We start from the raw sequence: 22844 nt of genomic DNA on the forward strand, positions 1-22844 counted from the left end.
TAACCCCTTTGGGGTTGGAATTTATCAAAATCCTTTCTTAGCAGATGCTACGTCATAATATCTACCTGCATGCAAAATTTCAGCCCGATCCGTCCAGTGGTTTGGGCTGTGCGTTGATAGATCACCATGTCAGTCAGTCACCTTTGAGTTTTATATATATAGATTATTATTGTAATATCTAAATCTACTGGGTTATATGATATATCACAGCAATGAATATACCGATCCTAGAGCAGGAGTGGCCACTGGCCAACTTGATTAGACTTATTACTCTATGATTAGACGTAAGATCTACTGTTTTCTAACGAAACCGCAAGTTGATACTACTAAGTAATATTATATTATACTCTGTGCCGCAAGTACCTACATGCTGTACATACTGAACCGTAAAAGAGATTACTAACCAGCGTAACCAGCTGATTTTTTGTACTTATATTTAAGTAAATAATTTAACAGTAACATTGTGCTACAAATATAAAATAGAACAATCCATACCATCAAATCGAACTATTTTATCCTTTCTATCTCTGTTAGCTACCTTCGCAGAGGAAATTGTTGTTCGTCTTATCAAAATGAAGCTAATTACGAAAAATTAATTGATCGCACATTTATCAGTACGCACGCGCCGAACGCGCCGCATTTCGAATTCGTTGTATGAAATTACTAGCTGTTGCCCGCGACTTCGTCCGCGTTAGCATAGTAGATCACATCCCTTTATTTATACCCCAAATATTCAATGTACAGAATTGACTTTCCTACGATTTTATTATAATATATAGATGTTCCGCACGGCTTTTCTTGCGTAATTTAGGAATTTCACGCAACCGTTTTCCGCATAAAATAGCCTTTGTTCCTTCACGTGGTATATTTTTCATGTTTGCCAAATAACAGAAAAATTGCTGCAGTAGTTCGTGAGATAAGCCCTTTCAAATAATTTCCCCCGTTTTTTTTCCACATTTTCATCTATTTCTTCGCTCCTCAGTCTTAGCGTAATAAAATATAGCCTATAGCCTTTTTCGATAAATGGGCTATCTAACACTGAAATATTTTTTCAAATCGGACCAGTAGTTCCTGAGATTAGCGTGTTCAAATAAGCCCTTTCATATAATTTTCCACGTTTTTTCCACATTGTCCTCTATTTCTTAGCTCGTATTAGTCTTAGCGAAATAAAATATAACTTATAGCCTTTCTCAATAAATAGGCTATCTAACAATAAAATGTTTTTTTAAATCGGACCAGTAGTTCCTGAGATTAGCGCGTTCAAATAAGCCCTTTCATACAATTTCCCCCGTTTTTTCCTCATTTTCCCCTATTTCTTCGCTCCTATTAGTCTTAGCGTGATAAAATGTAGCTTATAGCCTTCCTCAATCAATGGGCTATCCAACAGTAAAAGAATTTTTCAAATCGGACCATAGTTCCTGAGATTAGCGCGTTCAAACAAACAAACAAACTCTGCAGAATTATAATATTAGTATAGATATAGATGACGTGAAACCTCGTAGGTACATTCGGCTGCACTCCGCACCGTACGCGCCTTTCATGTGTACAGTCAACAGTGTAGTGTGTCGGCGCGTACGGTGCAGACAAAATATTATGTGCGGTCAGCTTAGAAATATGTACTTACTTACTTATAGGTACCTACCTAATAAGATTAATGTTTTTAATAGTTAATTGATGCCCATTTAACATAAACAGTCCTACGGTACATCGTTACATTCATGACAGTGGCATTTGGCACTTACCTACCGATGACTCACAAAATTACCCTAAATGATTAAAATATGAAAACAATATTAAAACGTATTTTGATCCTTATGTAAATCGCATTAGAACACAATTTCAACACGTTGATTTAACCCCGACAATGCCCTATCAACGGGCTGTAGGTATAATAGTTTCATTCATAAAATAAAATAGTTAATTTCGCTGTTCTAATTATAGTTGTTTTAGTCATAGCACATCTAGTCAAAAGCGACCGCTAGCTAGATAGAACATTTATCTATGGTTAGTGATTACTTTGAAAAATTATAAGAGATGCAAATTCGGTTTATATTATAAAGGTGTAATGCAAAGCCTTAAGATTTCGTTTACTCGATTTTGCCGCATCGCGTCGCGTCTGGGTGAGTTGCACCAACATACTTTAACTACATATAACTACTTGTACTATTATCTATTCTGTGCTATAACTTTAACTACAATGCAAAATGTCAAATCTTTGGTTAAAGTTTAACTTTAACTTTATAAAATGGACGCCATCAAGACGTCATATTTAAGTTTTAACCATAACCTAGAGCTCGACAAGGCTTTAAATGCACTAACGCTGTCATCAATCATCATACAAAAATGCCATTTTTGACAGTTCTCCTTTACCAGCAGCGCCCCCGCCCACGTTCTTATAAAGCCTTGTCGGATCAGCAACGTCTTCTGTCAAATTCTGTGGTCAAAGTTAAGGTTAAAGTTAAATTAGCCTTAACTATAACCATAACTTTGACCATAACTTTAACTTTAACCACGCCTCTGGTGCAACCCAACCTTAATCATTACGTTAAGACGAGAAGTCACAAGTGTTACGACTTACGAGTTACGGCTTAAGTTAAGAAAACATAATAAAGCATAGAAGTTATTAGTCGAGTAGTTTTTTGGGATGTTGATTGGCCATTTGGATACCTAACCTATAATAGCTGTCAATGCACACTCTTAGGCCTTAGCCCTTAGGGTTATCAGTATAGCAGCCAGCAGGCACAGTTGGCAGCCCTGGCTCATTCCCAAAACAGTCTGGAGTCCCGGCGTCATAATTTCCTTTCACCCCAGGTTTAACCTTTCGCTGTCTAGATTCAGGAGTCTAGACTGAAAATATCGATCCTAAACGGTTCATTATTCTCGTAAATGTAAACAATATGAGACTATTGTAACGTTTAATTTTGTAAGTGCTACTACGCTACAGAATATCTAAATTCTAAGGTTAAAGCATAGAAGAGCCAAACCATCATTATGTGATAAAAAAAAGGTTTTTAAGTTCGAATTTGGAATGAAAATGGTCTTTGTTTTTTTTTCGAAACTATTATGCATGACATACATTTTTGGGCAAAAATAACCTAACCTACTAAACAAGACTAAATATAGGATCGTAAACAGAAGTCACGATACGAATTTCACGGCAAATCTGTTAGCAGAACTCATTAACGAGTTGTAATTAATGGAGCAACATTAAAACCTAAGTACTTTAATGTGTCAAAATAATTAAACCTTCATAATTAAACCAATTTATTTATTTTTAACTAACTTTTAAAAAGTAAATTCTTTTTTAAGAAATTTGTACAAAAACGGGTCGGATCGACTGGATAGTTAACAACACGAACTTACAAAAAAAATACGTAAAATGACACGTAAAGTAGTAAAGTTTTTTTGGCCTATTCACTTTCGCTTTTGATTGGCTGATGCCAAGAAGTCAATCAATCAACAACGCTACTGACAGAGTAGACAGAATTATACTACTGAGATTTGAGAAGCTAAACTTCTGTTATAAAATCTCAAACTTTTTAAAAAAAGTTATTTTATTATAGTTGATGACACCCGCAACTGATGGACAGACACACTTTCGCATTTACAGTCTGTCAAGAAAGTAAAGAAATTAAAAAGTGACAACATCGTAGTGTCATCCCTTTTTTCTTAGATTGATTTGAAAGGGATGATACTACGATGTTGCCACTTTTTAATTTCTTCACTTTCTTGACAGACAATACAATATTAGTATGGATATTCATATCGAGAATGTTGCGTGTCAAGCTTAGTTTACACACAAAGTTATACATTAGTTAATTAAGAGGGCGACTAACGCAAAAAATCAAACATCGTCCTTCTGTCTTCACACTCACGCCCGTCTTTCATATTATGCCAGGTGAAAAAGGACGACGCGGATTCATCGCCAAGTTAGTTTTTTCTCATTAACTTGCAAACGTGTCACCCGATGGAAAGCAACCTCCGCCGCCCATGGACACTCACAGCATCAGAAGAGCTGCAGGTGCGTTGCCGGCCTTTTAAGAGGGAATAGGGTAATAGGGGAGGGTAGAGATGGGAAGGGAAGGGAAGGGAGTAGGGGAAGATAGGGAAGGGAATTGGGCCTCCGGTAAACTCACTCACTCGGCGAAACACAGCGCAAGCGCTGTTTCACGCCGGTTTTCTGTGAGAACGTGGTATTTCTCCGTTCGAGCCGGCCCATTCATGCCGAAGCATGGCTCTCCCACGTATAAATGAAATATAAATATAATAAATGACGTTTGATAAATGAAATATACAACATTTTTAAAATCCGCTAGGTCAGATTCTCAATGATAGAATTTTATGCAATTTTATTTTTATTTTTATTTTATTTATTTATATTATCACCTTTATGTGCAATGTGTCAAAATATTAACTTAGTTTAATGCACGGCTATGGCAATATAATATGAAATATTCGTGAAAAAGTGATGCACCTTTGTGATTTTTTTTCTATCGAGAAAATATTAAGACATCGTGTTTTCGCTAGGTCGGATCCTCGGAAATATAATATAGTATCTATGTTTAGAAAATGAAACAATTCGGGGCTTATTTTCAAGTATAAAAATGAATTATAAAATCGTCAATTTAAGGTTAGCAGCCCCCTTAAGAGTCCAGGTGCCATCGCAGTTTCCATACAAACCTATTTCCTGTACAAAGATTACCTAGGTTCCTGTACAAAGATTCACTGCAAAATATTTACATACTTACCAAAAATATGAACGATTACAATATTTACATACTAAATTGTAATCATTCATATTTTTTGGTATGTAAATATTTTGCAGTATTTTGCAGGATCTTTGTATAGGAACCTAGGTAATTACTATCTTAAGCTGAATAACTACTCAAATATGGTAAATATACTCGTATGGGAAATGATCCGGTATTACGTTTGTTTGAGAATTGCGATGGCACCCGGACTCTTAATTCAAACTTTTGTTAGCGCTCCGGCCGCACCCTTATGAGGTAACTTTACTAAATAACTTACTTATTATAATTAGTTATTCTTTGTTAAAGTTTAAGTTACAGTGGTTGAGAACTTATGAAAATTAAAGCAGTGGTATTACAATCAAAGTAATATTATTTTAATATACACCGTTTCAATACATTGTTATTTGAAATGTAAACAACAAACAATTCGACCATGTGAGATCGTATTTTTGTGTCGCGCCATAGAAAGGCGCAATTTAAATTGGTAGAATTACAATCCCCCATACTGTTGTAAACATTTTAAATTAATCAGATTAAAATTAATGAGAATCAAATATTATTTAAAATATTTAGATTTTTGGTCCCCCGCACTGTAGCTCGTAGGTCCGTAGCGGGAAATCTTTTCGTAGCAGACGTCTACGAAACATACAAAAATATATAATATTATGCATGTCAAAGTTGCTTTTCAATAAACTTCTAACGAGTGAACAGAGAACCTGATGGAAATCAATAATCGCGACAATTAAGCTTTTGTTGCCTTTTAAATAAATTTTAAATAAAAGGAAATAATCCTAAGGGAGACAAAAAAGTATCTTTTAGGATCTACAACAATATTCTCCTAGGATATAAACTACTTAGCTATGATAGTACTATAATTAATAGCTATGTTCCTGGGATCCTGGTAGGTCAGTTCAGTCAATACTACCTGTGGCCGCATGCGCCCGCCACTCGGTACCAGGCACGCAGACCGAGAGCACGCGGCTCGCAGACACTCCACACGCTCAGGGCGGGCGGATTTGTGATGTGATGGTGTTATAAAGGTATTTGTTTTTTTTTATTTGTGCTTGTGCTTTGGATGCGAAAGAATTATTGTAACTGTGCACGGTTTATAAATAAGTAGAAAGGGGTTTAATAAGGTAGAAAGGCTGTGTACGTTTCCTGAAAATCTTCCGATTTCCATTTTTAGTTTATCAAAAATATACAGTGTTTTAGTAATTTTTTAAATAACGTATGCTCGTGCTTTGGATATGATCTGAAATGAATTGTTGTGTACTCACAACAATTAGACAAGGTTGATTAATAAGTAGAAAGGGGTTTAATAAGGTAGAAAGATTACACAACCCTTTTTACCTTATTAAACCCCTTTCTAGGAAAGGTACACACCGTTACTGAAATTTTCCGATTTCAATTCATAGTCCTCTGGATTTAAGTGATTTTTTAAAATAATGTATGCTAGTGCTTTGGATGTGATGCGAAAAGAATTATTGTGTGTGTACACGGTTTGTAAATAAGTAGAAAGGGGTTTAATAATGTAGAAAGGTTGTTTTCCCTTCCTGAAAGGATGATCAATGGTTAGGGTAACTCTATGACAGAATAGTTTTCATGAACTGAAACTATAATATTGTTTAAGATATTATTTAGGCCTTAATTACAAAGTTTCGTGAATTTTTATATACCAGTTTACAAAAACGAGTTTAGAGTCTCTTATCTATATTTTCATTAAAATTCTTTCACATAACATGTTTTTGTAATTGTATTAATTTACTTGATACATTATAATCAGTATCAAAGTAAAGCTCAGCGCTAGCGAAATCAGACGAAAAAAGCAAACCAGCAAGATTTTAATCTTGCTGGTTTGCTTGTTTCATTCTTGCTTGATGTAATACAGTACAGTTTTAAAAAAACTGACTGAGTAGGAAGTAGGTCAATTCTTCTTAATAGTAAAGATAACATTAAAAAAAAAGTATTATGTTATAAAATGATATTAATAACAATTCATTATTCTATAAGTATCGTAGTGTACAGTAGTGTAGGTAAATTAAAAGTACATAGTTTATATTATATCCTCTTTGCTACAATCTCTATGTTAAACCATCGACACACGCGTTTTTTTTTAAATTAATCTCATAATAATAGAGCATTGACATATGAATAGGTCTTTGCTATAGCAGCTGTAATACAAAAGTAAATATTGTCTATGGTATTATCGTCGGCAAATCGCTAATCCGATAACGATAAAACTTTGTCAACTCGTTGCTTAGTAATCGGAAGAAGGTCATATGCAAGATCGGGGTTTCAGTAGCAATAATTACGATGACAATCGTTTTTTAATTCGGGAGGTACTATTTTCAAGTACTTAATTAAAAAAAAATGATTTTTGTAAGAATTCTTTACAAATAGACAGTTTAAAATCTGTACTATGTTTTCATAATATTATAAATAACAATCATATCTGAAAATAATATTATATCGATAAATATTGAATAACTATAGCAGAGTAGACAGAATTATATGTCTATTGTGACTATAGATACTCTTAAAATATATACTTGTCATAATACTGACTAATCAAGAAAGTTCTGAGAATTGCATATTGAGAGATATTGGCTAAGTGCCAAAATGCTCTCGATTTCAGACATTTTCAGGGTATCAAGTATGTCTATACTTAGCATTAATAGAGGTCAGGAAATTATGAATCAACTAGACGTTCCGCGCGGTTTCATTCGCGTAAATTAGATAATATTTCACATACAAATTAGACCACAGAAAATAGCCTATGATCCTTCAAATGGTCTACTTCTTATCTGTGCTAATTAACAGAAAAATTATTGCTCCAGTAGTTCGTGAGATACAAGCCCTTTCAAATAATTTGTACCGTTTTTTTCCACATTTTCCGCAATTTCTTAGCTCCTATTAGTCTAAGCGTGATAAAATATAGCCTATAGCCTTCCTCGATAAATGGACTATCTTACATTGAAATAATTTTTCAAATCTGACCAGTAGTTCCTCAGATTAGCGCATTCAAACAAACAATCTCTTCCGCTTTATAACATTAGCATAGATAAGCGCCTCCGTGGTCTAGTGGTTTAGAGCGTGGCTCTTGACTCGGAGGTCGTGGGTTCGATTCTCGCGTTGGTAACATATTATTTCCAAGTTTGGTTCGGACGATGCAGGCTGATCACCTGGTTGTCTGACAAGTAAGATGATCCATGCGTCGGATGGGCATGTGAAAAGTCGGTCCTGCGCCTGATCTCTCGCCAGTCGTGTCGGTCTTCCGTCCCACTGGGTTATGAGAGTGAAAGGAATAGAGAGTGCTCTTGTGTACTGCGCACACACTTGGAAACTATAAAATTACTCCTGCGTTACAGGTCTGGTTTCAATGAAACTGGCCACCGTCACCGAAACCAGTGTGGGGAGTATTATAGATAAGCCACAATATGAATAGAAGATCTAAAATCTTGTTTTCCTTTTCATTACCTCCATCCTCCATGCCTCCTTGGTACGGCGATGAGCCCGCCAAAATGAACAACTTTTTCTATGAGAAAAAAAACCTTCATCGTACCCATACAAATTGCCGATCCGGGCATCTATGGATATGAAGAGGGCATTTTTTTTGAGTTCCCAGCACTGTTGTCATAGAAAAAGTTGTTCATTTTGACGGGCTCATTTGATGGTTTCAAGGATAACGGTGTTTACACTAACATCTTGTAGTATTATAGTTTGTGCGTTTTAAGATGATATGGGTGACACTTCTCATATTCCTTGCTACGGGTTTTTTTACAAGAAACCAAAAAAAAAATCAAAATATAATAAATTATATTCCATCTACAAAAACAAATGTTTCCTTTAATAATTGTAAATGAATAAAAATGAAAAGTTGCTAAATGCTAACTGATTAATATAAAATTATAAATTTTAACTGTGAAAATTATTGTTACGAAAATATTTGAAAAATGTCAGATGCATGAAATGGAACTTATGCCAATAGAGATTGACACTGTTGAATCAAAATCAAATCGATAAAAAGGGCGGCCATTTTAAATCGCCGGCGCCACTTTGAAACTTCAGTACGAAATCGATAATTTCGATTGCAATTCCTTTACGAAGTGATTCGATATTTTTAAATTATCGATTAATTTTCTTAGGTAACTTCCCTACTATTGTCAATTATAATGTGTCACCCATATCATCTTAAAACGCACAAACTATAGTATAGAATTAATAACTTTTTAATCAGTAAATTTTACACTGCGGTCACATAATATATCTTAACTAGCCGGACAAAAACAATGGATTTGTCATAATAATTTCAGTACATGCAACCTTACCGCATGACTAACTCTGATTCCTCCATAGGAATAAAACATGGATGGAACTTACAGAATCTAACTAAATTTCCACATTTCGAGGATGAATGAATAATAATCTGTAATATATACCGAGGGCTGGATGTATTATCCTCACTAGTATTTCGATCCTACTCCTTACAATATAATTATTGTATTGTAAATTATGTTTAAAATATAAAGAATAATCTTTTAATTTGTGTTTGTTCCTCTTTTGGTAAGTAATTTTAAATGTTTTGTTGTACCGACATAAATGTTTGTGTTACATCTAGTGTTGAAAATGTCGGAAAGTTTCCGAAACTTTGGAATGTTTGAGGAAGTTTAACGGAAATTTTCCGTGAAAACTTCCAAAGATTCCGAAATTTTGGAAACTTTCAGAAACATTTGCGAATTTTTTAAAAATGGGTTTTCTTCTATATAATAGTAATTTTTTACCGACGAAAACAGACGAGGTACTCAATTAAATACGTATTTCTTTGATGTATATAAAAAGTACTAGCTGTCCCGGTAAACTGCGTGTCACTTTAAAACCTTCCCTGGACTTCTACGAATATTTTAAGACTAAAATCAGCCCAATCGGTACAGTCGTTTTCGAGTTTTAGCGCGACTAACACATTTGAAAATCCATTTTTATATAATATATAGATTATAATAAAAGAGTCGGCGCTAATAGGTTGAGTGTTTCCGGAATATTGGAAGTTTTCGGGAAAGATTCAGGAAGTTTACTTCTATTCTATATACTTCCATACAAGGGTTATCCCATACTCGTCACTCCTTAGAAGTATCACCAAAAATTTGGTCCATACAACGACCCTCGACTCTTCACAAGTAATAATAATAGTCCATTTAGTACTACGAAAATCATTTGGTGCTCAAAAAGAGGGTTAACTGGAAAGTTTTCCAGGAGTTTTAAAAATTGATGGTTTTATAGATTTCGACGTGCTCTTTTCGAATTTTCACTATGCCACCTCGTATCTTTGCCGCTCGCGCCGCCATATTGGGAAAATGGCGCTCAAATACAGTTTTTTGAGAATAACTCGGTTTCAACTCATTTTACGATGAAAATAGTTAACATTAAACTAGAGAAAATTTCCTACACTTGATGTAGTAACCGTTTTTTTGTAAAATCAATAACTTCAGCGTACGAGAGCCGCAAAGTTCACTCCAACACGCGTTTTGGCCAAATAACTCATTTCCACCATGAGGTGGAGTAAGTGGCGCGGTTTTTTTTGTGCTAGAAACGATTCTATGTCATTTCCTAGGACACTATCTTCATATAAATTACAATATCAGCTCTTTTTGCGCAAGGCAAATTAATAATGATATTAGTATGGGCGATAGACAAAAAATTTCGCGATTCTTCCTAAAAAATATAAACTTACATATATTATTTATATACCTTTTTATTGACATTGACAATTCTATTCTTATTTCTTAGGTAGAGTTTAAACTATCTGTATAAGAATTTGCAAAGGTCAAACCTTTGTTACGAGTAAAATGCAAATTTTTCATTGACAAAGGTTGAAGTAACACACGAGTAAAAATGCTAAATAGAAAGAACCATAAAGTTAATATATAGGTATATTAACTTTATGGAAAGAACACTATAATAAATTATTATAGGTTTATCACCTACCAGCTACCATGAGGAAAACACTATAACTTATTTAATTTTTGGCATCACACAGCATTGTAATAATATTTATAGATATACTTATATATACTTACTGTTTGTGACTAGATCATAATAACTGTACCACTGAATACTGTTTAATTATAATGATGTTTCGTGTGATGCTGGAAATAAAAGTATTCTTATTCTTATTCTTAATTAGTCCATATAGCATAATAATAAGTAATAACTATAATATTGTAACTACTAAGGCTTAAAAGCTACGAATAATTGAAACTATTTATTATTCGTAGCTTAAAAGAAATAATATTTTAAAAGTAGATGATGCCCGTAACACCGTTGCGTCAAAATTATACCAAACTTCAACAAAATCGGGAAAAAGAATCTTTAGTATTTTTAATTTACTTAAGTATTTATACATATGATGTATATATTTTTTTATTTTAGTATGGATTGCAGAACAACAAAATATACCAACTAATATTGTAACTTTAATGCCTAAAACAAATATTTTAAAATGTAATTTCATTAAAAAACAAACCTTCACGTTACAATATTCCGATTTACCCTAATTTTCTGGGGTCGACGCACTGACGCGTGCTAAGCCAATAACTGTTCACAAGCGTCGCCCTAACTAATGTCTAATTTTCCACTATTTGTTACCCTAACAACTTATATAATTCATGTTTAAACCACAGCATTATCTCCAAAGTAAATCCATTGCTGTAACTGTACATTTTAGTTTTACCACGATAAGAAGTAACTGCCTGGGTCTATAATGTATGAAGCAATTGCAAAAATCAAAATTGATCCAGTAATGTCTATCTAATGTCTGTCTATTCGATGCAAGCAGACTTTAAAGGCTTTAACATAATTATCTATACATCTATACATATAAATAAAATTGGAGTGTCTGTTTGTAATATTGAAAGAACCGTTTTTTACTAAATGCATATGAATGTATATAAAGTACAGACACCAAAACAACATTTTTTACAATTTTTGTCTGTATGTCTGTCTGTCTGTTTGTTCCGGCTAATCTCTGAAATGGCTGGAGCGATTTTGACGGGACTTTTTTAGGCACATAGCTGATGTAGCAAAGAAATAACTTAGGCTGCTTTTTAACCGATTTACGAAAAGGAGGAGGATATATTTCACTTATGTTAACGCGGACGAAGTCGCGGGTAACAGTTAGTTTTATCTAAACTTTAAGTAAGTTAAGAAATGCCAATCTTGTTAGTTTATGATCCGATAACTTTGAACGTTGCGAAAGCTTGCTTTATTGTTTGTCGGTAAGTTATCTATTTACTTGAAAGGTAGCACTATATAGGCTATTTTAAGTGCAGCAGATAAGTGATAACTAACCTGTAAACTATGATTTGAGGAATAGTAAACCACAATTCTAAAAGGATAGTAGGCGCGTATACACTATGTCTACCATGGGCGTACCCCCCTCGGTACGTCCATGATGTCTATTATATTTTTGAGACTGTTGTATCATACAAAAACGATTGGGCGCCTATGCCCTGTAGTTGCTACAGATTTTTTATAAGTTGTCGCGAAGCTAAAACCACTTTATGTGGCTGCTACTTGTCAAATATAAAGCTGTGGAAATTGAGAAGCGTTCAGAGGTTTATACTTTATAGTCAGTAGTATATTTAAGTATATCTACAAACTGCAGCACTGAAAAAGTATTTTTTTTGCGATTTGTATGGGCAAGCGCTCCGTAGCGTCATTTGGCTCTTATGTGCTACTAAACTATTTATTGTTGTTATGTGTTAAAATGCTGTTTGTTTTCCAATAAATAAATTCACCCATACAAAAGTAAAAAATAGTTGCTCTTTCAGCGCTGCTACTTTTACAGTGTTCTGTATATAAGATACACATTACACACAATATAAAGTATGTATTATCACTTTGTTTTGTTACGATTTCTCTTCCGATTTTTTACTGAATTTTGTCTGGGTGGTGTGTAATCTCTCTCAGCCTTATAGACTGTTTTCAGTACGTAGATGCCATCTCGTGCCCATTGCACATGCGTGCATTATTCAAAAGTCAGTGGGTTTTAAAAAAACATAATTATCGAGCATATACGTAAACTGATGGCAAGCGAATATCGTAGAAAGGGAAAAGTTAAGCTAAATTTTAAAATGGTTTTAATTTTGTTAGTTAACTAAACTTTGTTGAGCCAAAATTTGATGGCTGTGGAAACGAACATTCTGAAAATTATTTTTATCTTTCTTGGGTTATTCTTCATACCAAATTTCATCTAAATCAGTTCAGCTAATTATGCGTGAGGAACACACAAAAATACATTTGTTGTAATATAAAATTCTGTTTATTATCCTCAAGTTATTAGTTTATGGTTAGAACGTGCAAGTTAATAGTGATAACTGTTAAGTAACTGCTGCAAGTGCACAGTATTAACCAATGCTTGCTATTAATATGATGCTGATAAGCAAAAATGTACTTAGTAAACACTTTTTCTTTGTTAATGATAACTAGCTAAAAGCCACGCTTTGTGAAGTCTCGCGTCGTTTTTCTGCGTGGTAAATGTGGTAATATAATTTATAAGGCAGTTTTTCAAATATTTTAATAGTAACCAAACCTTGACTGCCCGATGATAAAACATCTACATAATATTATGTTAAAGCACAAATCAATAGGCGTGATAGTTTTTCCGTAAAGTGTACCACAATAGTGATTAGAGGTTGTGGGATATACTATACTCCACTCGGGCTAACTTGTCGCTAGCGGTCATTGACTTCCTGTCAAAAACTTGTCATTTTCCATATAAATTATAAAACCACGATTGACAATATCTGACACTTCATTGTCAATCGTGGTTTATGTAGAAAATTACAACTTTTTGCTTACTTGCTCGCCCTGATAGCTGATAAGTACTTAGCAAAAATACATAGAGCAATTTTCTTCATTCTTTTAAAAGTTTTTAAAAATAGATACTATTAAATTAGATAATAGCGCAAACTTTTCTGTTGTGAATTGTAATGCTTCCTTTTTACGTTAATCACTGTTAGACAAATATAATTAAGAGGATTCCACACCGCCATTTTTTCCATACAAACGTTGTCCCCTGTTTCCTCCCTGGATAATGCTAGTAGAGTTATAATTTTTTTCCTGAATATCTACGGCCACTAATACAATGTCCCTATGTTTTTTTTTTTCATAATTTAATTATTAAATAAGATATGAACGTTCAAAAACCCAAAAAAATGGCCAGATTTTCCACTGTGTTCAAACGTCCAGAAAACAGATTTGGATAGATTATACAAAAAAAGCAAAACATAGGAACACAGCTCAAGCCTTTTTTTAATCTTTAATGAAAAAAGTACTTAAATCGGTTAAGTTTTGGAGAAGGAATCAGGGGACAACGAATCGTTGATTTTCTGGATTTTCTGCAGTTGTCTCTATCGCGTTCTGCGGTATAGGCTTGAGGTAAGGGAGACAGCTATAGATATTACACGTACTTTTTTTTCATTTCTCTAGCCGCTGTTGTATCCTCTTAAGCGATTACGAACTTGTAGATTTTTTATACATAAACTAGGTGAAAAATCGTTCATAATCGTACTTTTTTCTGGGATAAAAGTATCCTATGTCCTTTCCCGGGACTCGAATAGTATCTCTTGTCTTCATAGCAAATTTCAGAAAAATCCGTTCATCGGCTTGGGCGTGAAGAGGTAATAGACAGACAAACAGACAGCCACACTTTCGCATTTTCAATATTAGTATGGATGGCCGGTCGCCCAATGTAAAGGAGGCTAAGATCTTATTTTCAATCAGTGATTCATATAAATCGAAGATGATTCACTTGATTTCTATCTTTCAAGATTTCGTCTGTTACATTTTATTACCCATGTTTAATGTTCGCAGGCCCGCACACTTTGAATAAACAAAAACTCTATTTCTGCGTAGAATTTCAATCATCTACTCGATTTATGAGTACATTATAAGTTGTTATATACAGTGTGTAACAAAAATAAGTGATAATACTTTAGGGTGTGTACGTGTTCCTTGTAGAGAGTTCACTGCGAAAGTAGCAGCGCTGAAAGACGATTTTTTTTTCACTTTTGTATGGGGAAACTCGTGACGCTCGAACCACTCATTCAATAGTGAAAATTTTTTTTCGTCTTTCAGCGCTGCTACTTTCACAGTGAACTTTCTACAAGGAACACGCCCTAAAGTATTATCACTGTAGATCCTCGAAGTTTTTTGAAAATCGGGTGAAAGGTCCCATTCACGGCAGAACTGCACGGCAGTCCTGCAGTGAATGGGCCTCACTGATTGGTTCACACTCGGTGTTTCCGGCCGGCAACACCGAGTGTGAACCAATCAGTGAGGCCCATTCACTAGTATAGTATAGTAGGACTGCCGTGCAGTCCTGCCGTGAATGGGCCCTTTAAAATCGCTTAATCTTCTTAATTTAAAATATAATATTACCGGGGACGGAAAATGCTGGCAGCCAAGAAATGTAACGTCATTTATTTTACTAGATGCAGCATAAGAAGCAAAATTATAAAAAAATAGTAATTAACGTTTTTTTACTCTGGAAAGGGAAAATGTTAAACTGGACACAAGGCAGGGCACGTGCCCTAACACATAACCAGCGTCGTCACGTGATCTGATCGAAAATTCGAAAAGGGACTTAACCTACGGCTCAGTGTAGGAGACTACAGATACAGTAACTAATATTATCTTATATCTTTAATTAAACGAGCAATTCTTGTATATGTATAAATATATAATTGGAATCTCGGAATCGGCTCCAAAAATTTTCATAAAATTTACAAGTATGGTATAGGGGGTTTCGGGCGCGATAAATCGATCTAGCTAGGAATAATTTTTAGAAAATGTCATTTTATGCGTGTTTTAACCTTTATCGAATTAGCTAGTTTTATTATTAAGTATGATGCTCTTTTCATATTCATTTCATTTCATTTTCACTAGTGCCCGCACTCCTTCAGTGTAATCCGTTGTTTTTCTAGTTATAACATATTTTAATAATATAAATTATAATATATTATATACAAATTTGTGTTCGGTGTACCGTTTTAGCAGTCTAGCACCTTGTCAAGACATCTGAAAGTAAAGTAAGTAAAAGTACACTTTGAAAAGATTTTTCATGAAAATTCACATTGTACTCCGTTATCAAGATATCTCGTAATTGAACAGGTTATCGTGGTAATCCAGGCCCAGTATCGTCAATATTGGCGAATTGTGAAATGGTTGAACGTTTTGGGGTTAAGCGACGATATTGACCTAGTTGTATATAGGGCGCCGCCCTGGCCCGGGACTGCTGGCATGAAAACTATATAATAATATACACTTTCTTTTCACTTCAAATTGTTGGAACTTGAATGTATTTCTTGAATAATAAACCAAAGGAGTATGGCCTCAATAAAAGTCTGGACTAAAATGCCGAGTAGCCAAATGGTTGGCAAAATAGCAAAATATTTTAAAATCGCTTTAAAGAAATCACTTTATAGTGAAAAGTGCCTAAAGGAATATTATATAGTGCTCAATTTATATAATATTTTTTATTAACCTCCTTATGTTTTGTTACTTTTCCTCTTTGCTTTGACTATGACTTCCGGGAAAAAACACTAGGATAATTTTTATCAGCCAATTTTTAAGCTTTCGAGCGATAAACTAATTTCGGCGTAACGAATTAGCAGACAAAATCAAGTTTTAAATAAAATATGCGGTACATAATAATTCACACATGAAATTAAATACGAAATAATGACGAAATCCAAATATAACTAACGCATTACCGACAAAGAGCATCTAATGGGTCGTCCAAACATAAGTATTTTCAATACCTCAGTTATTGTAATATTATGTAGTCTTCCCAATTTGGACCATCCTTCAAATTATAACGTACAATGGCAAATAACGTCTTTATGTTGTTCAGCAAACAGTTAACCAATGTCGTGTCCTGATACGGTTATACTAATGATCATATCAATATTTGTGTTGCTGAAAATTGCGTATCCAGTATCCTACTGCTACGAAGGTTTAAAGGTTAAAATTAATGTAATATTTTAAAAGACACTTAATTTATAGCGTACAATGTTTCAAGTACTTTCAAGTAGAAGAAAATAATTTGTGTAGGAGGTTTGGGTCTCATAGCTCAAAATCGCGTAGGTATTTTTGAGTTAACTACTTAGATACTATAGGTATTAATAAGAAGTAAGAAGATATATAATCCCCCTTACTAATAAACGCTGTATAAGCTTTGAATGTATAGGTTGCGTATAACTACATATTATGTATTGCTAGTCCTTCAAATGCATACAAATAACTGAAACCTAAAAATGCTTCTTCAATTTCGTTAGTCACGCTAAAACTCAAGAACGGCTAAGTTACGTCTTAGCATATTCGTTGAAGCTCAGCCCCTGTAGACAAGTGGCAAAACGCTAACGCTACAAAATGTATGGATTTGACATTAGTATTCGCTGGCGAAGCGAAAATATTATCTTCTCTATAAGTTATAATAGAGAAGATAATATTTTAGCAATAATATAAAATGTTGCATAAGCATAATATAATATATAATAACATTATTCTTGTATGGTGCAAATGGACTTTATAGTCTAAAGTAAGCGAACTCTATAAATGATCACAGTTACAGTATATTTATCAGTACACATAAATCCGATCTATATAGAATATAGATCATTATTATTGCCAAAGCTGTACGTTGTACGTGTATCGAATCGCCTTCCGCGTGTCGCAGTTCTATTTCAGATCTCCACTCTTGTTGTATACCGTTTTGTTCATTTAACACGGAGCTTCCATTATGATCCTTATGTCCACGACATACAGGTTATATCAGAGGTAAAATAACTGAGAATTTGCGGTAAGATAGGCATCTTACAATTTTACGAGTTTATTTAAGTACTAAAATCAAATTCAAATGACAAGAATTCAGTATAAGTATAGTGCTGTGATACTAAAGTATAATATATTATGACTATAATTACATGACGTGGGAGAGCCATGCTCGGCACGAATGGGCCGGCTCAACCGGAGAAATACCACGGGCTCACAGAAAACCGGCGTAAAACAGCGCTTGCACTGTGTTTCACCGAGTGAGTGAGTTTACTGGAGGTCCAATCCCCTACCCTTTTCCCTTCCCTACCCTCCCCTTTTGCTTTCCTTACCCTCACCTATTCCCTTCCCTACCCTCCCCTATTACCCTATTCCCTCTTAAAAAGCCGGCAACGCACCTGCAGCTCTTCTGATGCTGCGAGTGTCCATGGGCGACGAAAGTTGCTTTCCATCAGGTGACCGGTTGCTCGTTTGCTCCCTTATTTCATTTAAAAAAAAACATATAATAGGTATACTACTAGCTCTCAGCTAGTGCCTTAGTAGCACAAGTAACAAACAATTATTCAGAAGTACCTATAACAAAATATTCGTAACATTCTATAAAAATCATGCAATTTTTAATTCATGAGGAGACGATGTTGTTATAGACAGTGACTGTGTAATGTGTATGTCTGTCTGTTACCTCATCACGCCCAAAGCGCTGAAGCGATTTTGCTAAAATGATGCGTGGATATATTTTGAGTCCTGGGAAAGGACATAGGATACTTTGTATCCCGGGGACAATATACAGTACGATACGACGAAGACTTTATATTCTGTTGCAATACCCGTAAACCATGGGTACTTTAATTCCTTGAAAATTCGTCGCATACCCATTTCAATTTTCAGTTCACTATTAAATAAACCATAACTTCAATGAGTAACAGAGTAGTAATTGCATCACGTATCATTGGGTGTGATCTAATTAGTTTGGTTCCGTACAAGGTCTTTAGTATTATCACTTGTACTTACAACATACGATGTTAAAACGGAAGTTCCACATAATTAATTTGATGTAATATGGATTTGCTCTCATAATTTTGCGAAATCTTTATCTTTTATTATCTGATATTAACCTTCTACGATGGTAAGAGAATGCACTAGAGCCGTTTTTCCATAAAAACGTTGTTCCCTGTTTCCTCCCTGAATAATGTCGGTAGAGTTATAGTTTTTTCCTGAATATCTATGGCCACTATTAGCGTGTTCCTATGTTTTCTTTCTTTTCATAATTTAATTATTAAAAAAGATATGAACGTTCAAAAACCCAAGTTGGCTCTATCGCCCTCTGCGGGGGGTGGCTGGAAATAAGGGAGACAGCAATAGATATTACAAGTACTTATTAGGGTTTCGTACCCAAAGGCTAAAAACGGGACCCTATTACTGAGACTTCGATGTCTGTCCGACTGTCTGTCTGTCTTCAGACTGTAACTCAATAACCGCTATATCTAGACTTCTGAAATCACAGATTATTTATGTATTTCTGTTGCATAATCACATAATGCAAAAGTTTCCTCAGAAATAGCTTAATGTTTTTATCAAAACCCCCATAAATTGGTTAGTATAAAGTACAATAATGGATTTCTTTATATTTTTCTGCAGTAGAAAGGTTACTCAAACCACGACCCAAACGATAAAACCAAGAAATCAGAATATTATGGCTGCGCCCGTGAGCACGCTATATTTAGCAGAACTCTATAAAGTTATGGGAACAAATATGGGTCAGTAGGAGCATGTTTAAATATATATTAATGTCGCCGTGTTTCGAAACACATTTAAAACAGGGAAGAGATAGAGTTGCGGAAGATTTGAACAAGAAATCTAGAATACGATATTTGGGTAGGTTAGGTTTCTCCTAATGGCCGATTAACATTATTCTAGTCCAGCAATACAACATAGATTAATCATTAATTGCTATTGGAATGCATTAAATTGTAAAACGACCATAAGAATGTCTGAAAACAGAATTGATGTGTTAAAAATACAACAGGAAAATTAAAATTATAATCATTTCATTTTACCCATGTGTCGAAAATCGAAACACAAGTTTTATAACCAGCATGAATAACATAATATACCTACTTACAGGTAATATATTATTAATACACAAATATAACTGTCTGTCTGTTATCTCTTCACGCACAATCCGCAGAACCGATTGAGATGAAAGTTGTGAAGATACTTTGACTTGTAAACTTCATCTAGTTACTTATTATATCTGGGTAAAATGATTCATTCGCAAAACCGTCGATCAAAAAAATATACAGCCGTAACATACAATCCTTCTCCTTTTTGGAAGTCGGTAAAAAAATTAGTAACATGCGGTTTTTGTTTATAAAAACGACTCTGTTACACCTGAAAATCCCGAGATACGTATTAGTAAACATTAACGTGGAGTGGAATGTATGTGGATGATATTGTTGAAGCTTTCAGAGTTATTTAGGTTCGCGAGAATGTGTGACGCATTAGCCACAATACACAATACACATACAGTAGCTTAGCTCTGCTGTGTTTTGAAATCAAATTCGTGCTCTGCTCTTACGTTGGTTATAAAAATGTGTCGACATTTCGAAGCAGTCCCTGTATTTATCAAAAACACAAGACGGTATTATCATAACAATATAATATCAAGCCAACATTAGGGACGGTCTGATTAGCCAAAACTCCGAAAGAGTCGAGTGCGGTGTGACGTTCGTTTGACGTATAATATGAGAATACTATTTTGAAGACGGACAGGATCGAAGCTGTAGGTTTTTTTTTCTACTTGAATACAACTTACATGATTGATAGAGTACTAGGTATTGAAATCAGGCCAACTTCAGAGTGCGCGTGATTCAGCCGAGTTGGAAAATGATCTACTGTATAATATTATTTATATTGTGCTCACGAGATGTTGACGCACCTTCCGGTGATTCTCAAATACGTGGATGACACTAAAAAAGTAATGAGCAATTGAGAGACGAACAGACAGAAATGTGGAAGTTTTTATGAAAAAAGGTTTAGGTGACCCATAGTCATAAGTCATAAAATATCATGTCACCTATATATGGAAGGGTTCTCCGTTACTACTTGTTTTAAAGTTAGGGTTAAATTTTAAAAATGTTAATTCGTTATTACGACAAAAACATACTAAAGTATCAAATAACAATACACGGTATAAAAGGCAATAAAAGAGTGATTAACGAAATATAATGCCAATTCTTATTGTATTGTAATAATTCGGAAGTAAAACAAAATCACGTACAAATTGTCCTTGGTACAAGTTAGCGCTTTCAATTCGTTGTACAAACCCAACTAATCATTCTTTATATGGCAATGATAGCCGGCGAGGGTATAATGAATGCTAAAATGTTATTATATACTACACAAGGCGGTAAAGTCTTAGCAAGAGCGCTCGTAGAAAACGTGATCTGAAAATTCCTGAAAATCTTAAAATGTGATAAGATGATTTTCTGGTGCTAAAGTAAATGTTTTACGGTTTCAGGTGATTAAACAAGATGACGGTTGTAACGAATCCCGCTTGCACCGAAAACGACAAGGAGTCTGAATCGATCCAGCCGTCTACATCATTGGCACAACCCTCCACTTCGAACGGGGAGTACCCAGACTACGGCGGTTTGCGGCTGGACGAGAACTCCAGGCTGTACGATGACGAGAAACAGAGTGACGTCGTGTTCGTCGCCGGTATCAACGGGGACACGTACAGGTTCCCGGGACACCGACGGGTTCTGGCGGCAACCAGCCCGGTCTTCGCCGCCGTACTGTCCGGAAAATCCAGCGTCGTGGTCATCGACTATATTGACAGAAGAGGTTTCGACCAGCTCCTTCGCTACTACTACTGCGAACACACGCAGCTAAACTCCGTCTTCACTGCCCGAGCTACGCTGGACGCGGCGTACAAATTTTTGTGTCCCCAACTAGCCGAAAGATGTGCTAAACGGTTGGACGAAATGCTGGACGCTGAGGTGGCTCTTGAAATTTTACGCGATCTCCGATACCTCTGTGCCCGCTTGCCGGGCGCCGCGTCAGCGCCGCCCCTCCCAGCACTGGAAAATGATGCTGCAGCTCGGACCCTCTCGCATTGTGCGAGATGGTGTGATTCCCTCGCCCATAACGCGCTCCTAGTGCTCGATGAAAACGCGGACGCGGCTCTCACGCACGAGAAGCTAGAGGACCTTACGTACGAGGATCTGGCGTTGATCGTGAAACGAGACACTTTGCGGGTCTCCAGCGAGCTAGTCCTGGTGGAGGCTTTAGCGCGATGGAGCACGGCGGCCTGCAAACGCACAAAGAAGGAGTTGACGCCGAGCAACAAGCGCGCCGCTTTAGGCGAGCTGGCGTACTGCCCGCGCTATCTACTCCTTCGGGGGGAGGACTTGGACCGCGCTTTAGGGATGGAGCTGCTGGAACCTATCGAGAGGTCTCTGGTTCTCGCTCGAGCGCGGAAACTCGCCGCACCAGTTCCCGTAGGTCATGAGCAGGAGTCTATGCTTCGAAAATGGGCCCAGCCTCGCCCGACGGAGCCGGCGGCCGCCCCGGTAAGGTTGAGCGCCCGCTCCGAGCCACCGGAGGAACCGAAGCCGAGTAAGCTCTGCGTCCGCCGGCCGAAGAAACTGAAGCAGCCGAGCTTTGAGCCCGAGGACACGTCGAAAAAGAAGCAGGGCTGCTGCAGCAAATGCTGCCACGGCCTCATCCACGCGTTCGTCTGCCTGTTCGACTGAGAGTGATAAACGTTCGTGTTCAAATGTTGAATATGTAGTGACTAGTGAGTGTTAAATGGGGTAAAAGTGAAGTAGGAAAGAAATGTAGAGACGCGAATATGAATTTTTGCAAATGTATGTAATAGGAACAATAGACGTGAAGTTTTTAAATGAGAAAAACATATTTTGTGAAAATTCATGATCGCCCCTCTTTATCGATGTGATAAGATTTAGCAGATTTATAGAAATTTATACTACATGTTTAATATATGGTCTTCTTCCTGCCCTGTCGTGTTGAAAATGGTATCTTGAAGACTTTACTAAATTATTTACATAAAAATGTATCTAAGTAGACTAGCTGTCCCGGCAAACGTTGTTTTGCCTGTTTTCCTGCTTTTTTTTTTTCTTAAAGTTTTTCTGATTTTTTTTGTCTATAAACCTCACGGAGCCCGAGAATGCAAAACCGTAGAAATCGGTTCGTGCGTTCTGGAGTTATAGCGTCAGGAGGGAAAACCCAACTTATTTT

The 22844-nt window shown here is 35.7% G+C and overlaps 1 protein-coding gene across 2 annotated transcripts; it reads left to right on the forward strand.

The window, feature by feature from the left end:
• The first annotated feature begins 5712 nt into the window (after nt 1-5712).
• On the forward strand, nt 5713-22356 carry LOC121739259 (BTB/POZ domain-containing protein 6). Of its 2 annotated transcripts, none has more exons than XM_042131620.1 (2): nt 5713-5791; nt 21103-22356. In XM_042131620.1, exon 2 carries the CDS (start codon nt 21116-21118, stop codon nt 22337-22339), a length of 1224 nt encoding a protein of 407 aa, XP_041987554.1. In that variant the 5' UTR covers nt 5713-5791; nt 21103-21115; the 3' UTR covers nt 22340-22356. The 2 variants fall into 2 exon arrangements, with proteins under 2 accessions (XP_041987554.1, XP_041987556.1); XM_042131622.1 differs by lacking the exon at nt 5713-5791 and adding an exon at nt 9291-9314.
• Nucleotides 22357-22844: the final 488 nt, after the last annotated feature.

The sequence above is a fragment of the Aricia agestis genome, chromosome Z (assembly GCF_905147365.1).
Source record: "Aricia agestis chromosome Z, ilAriAges1.1, whole genome shotgun sequence".
NCBI lineage: Eukaryota > Metazoa > Arthropoda > Insecta > Lepidoptera > Lycaenidae > Aricia > Aricia agestis.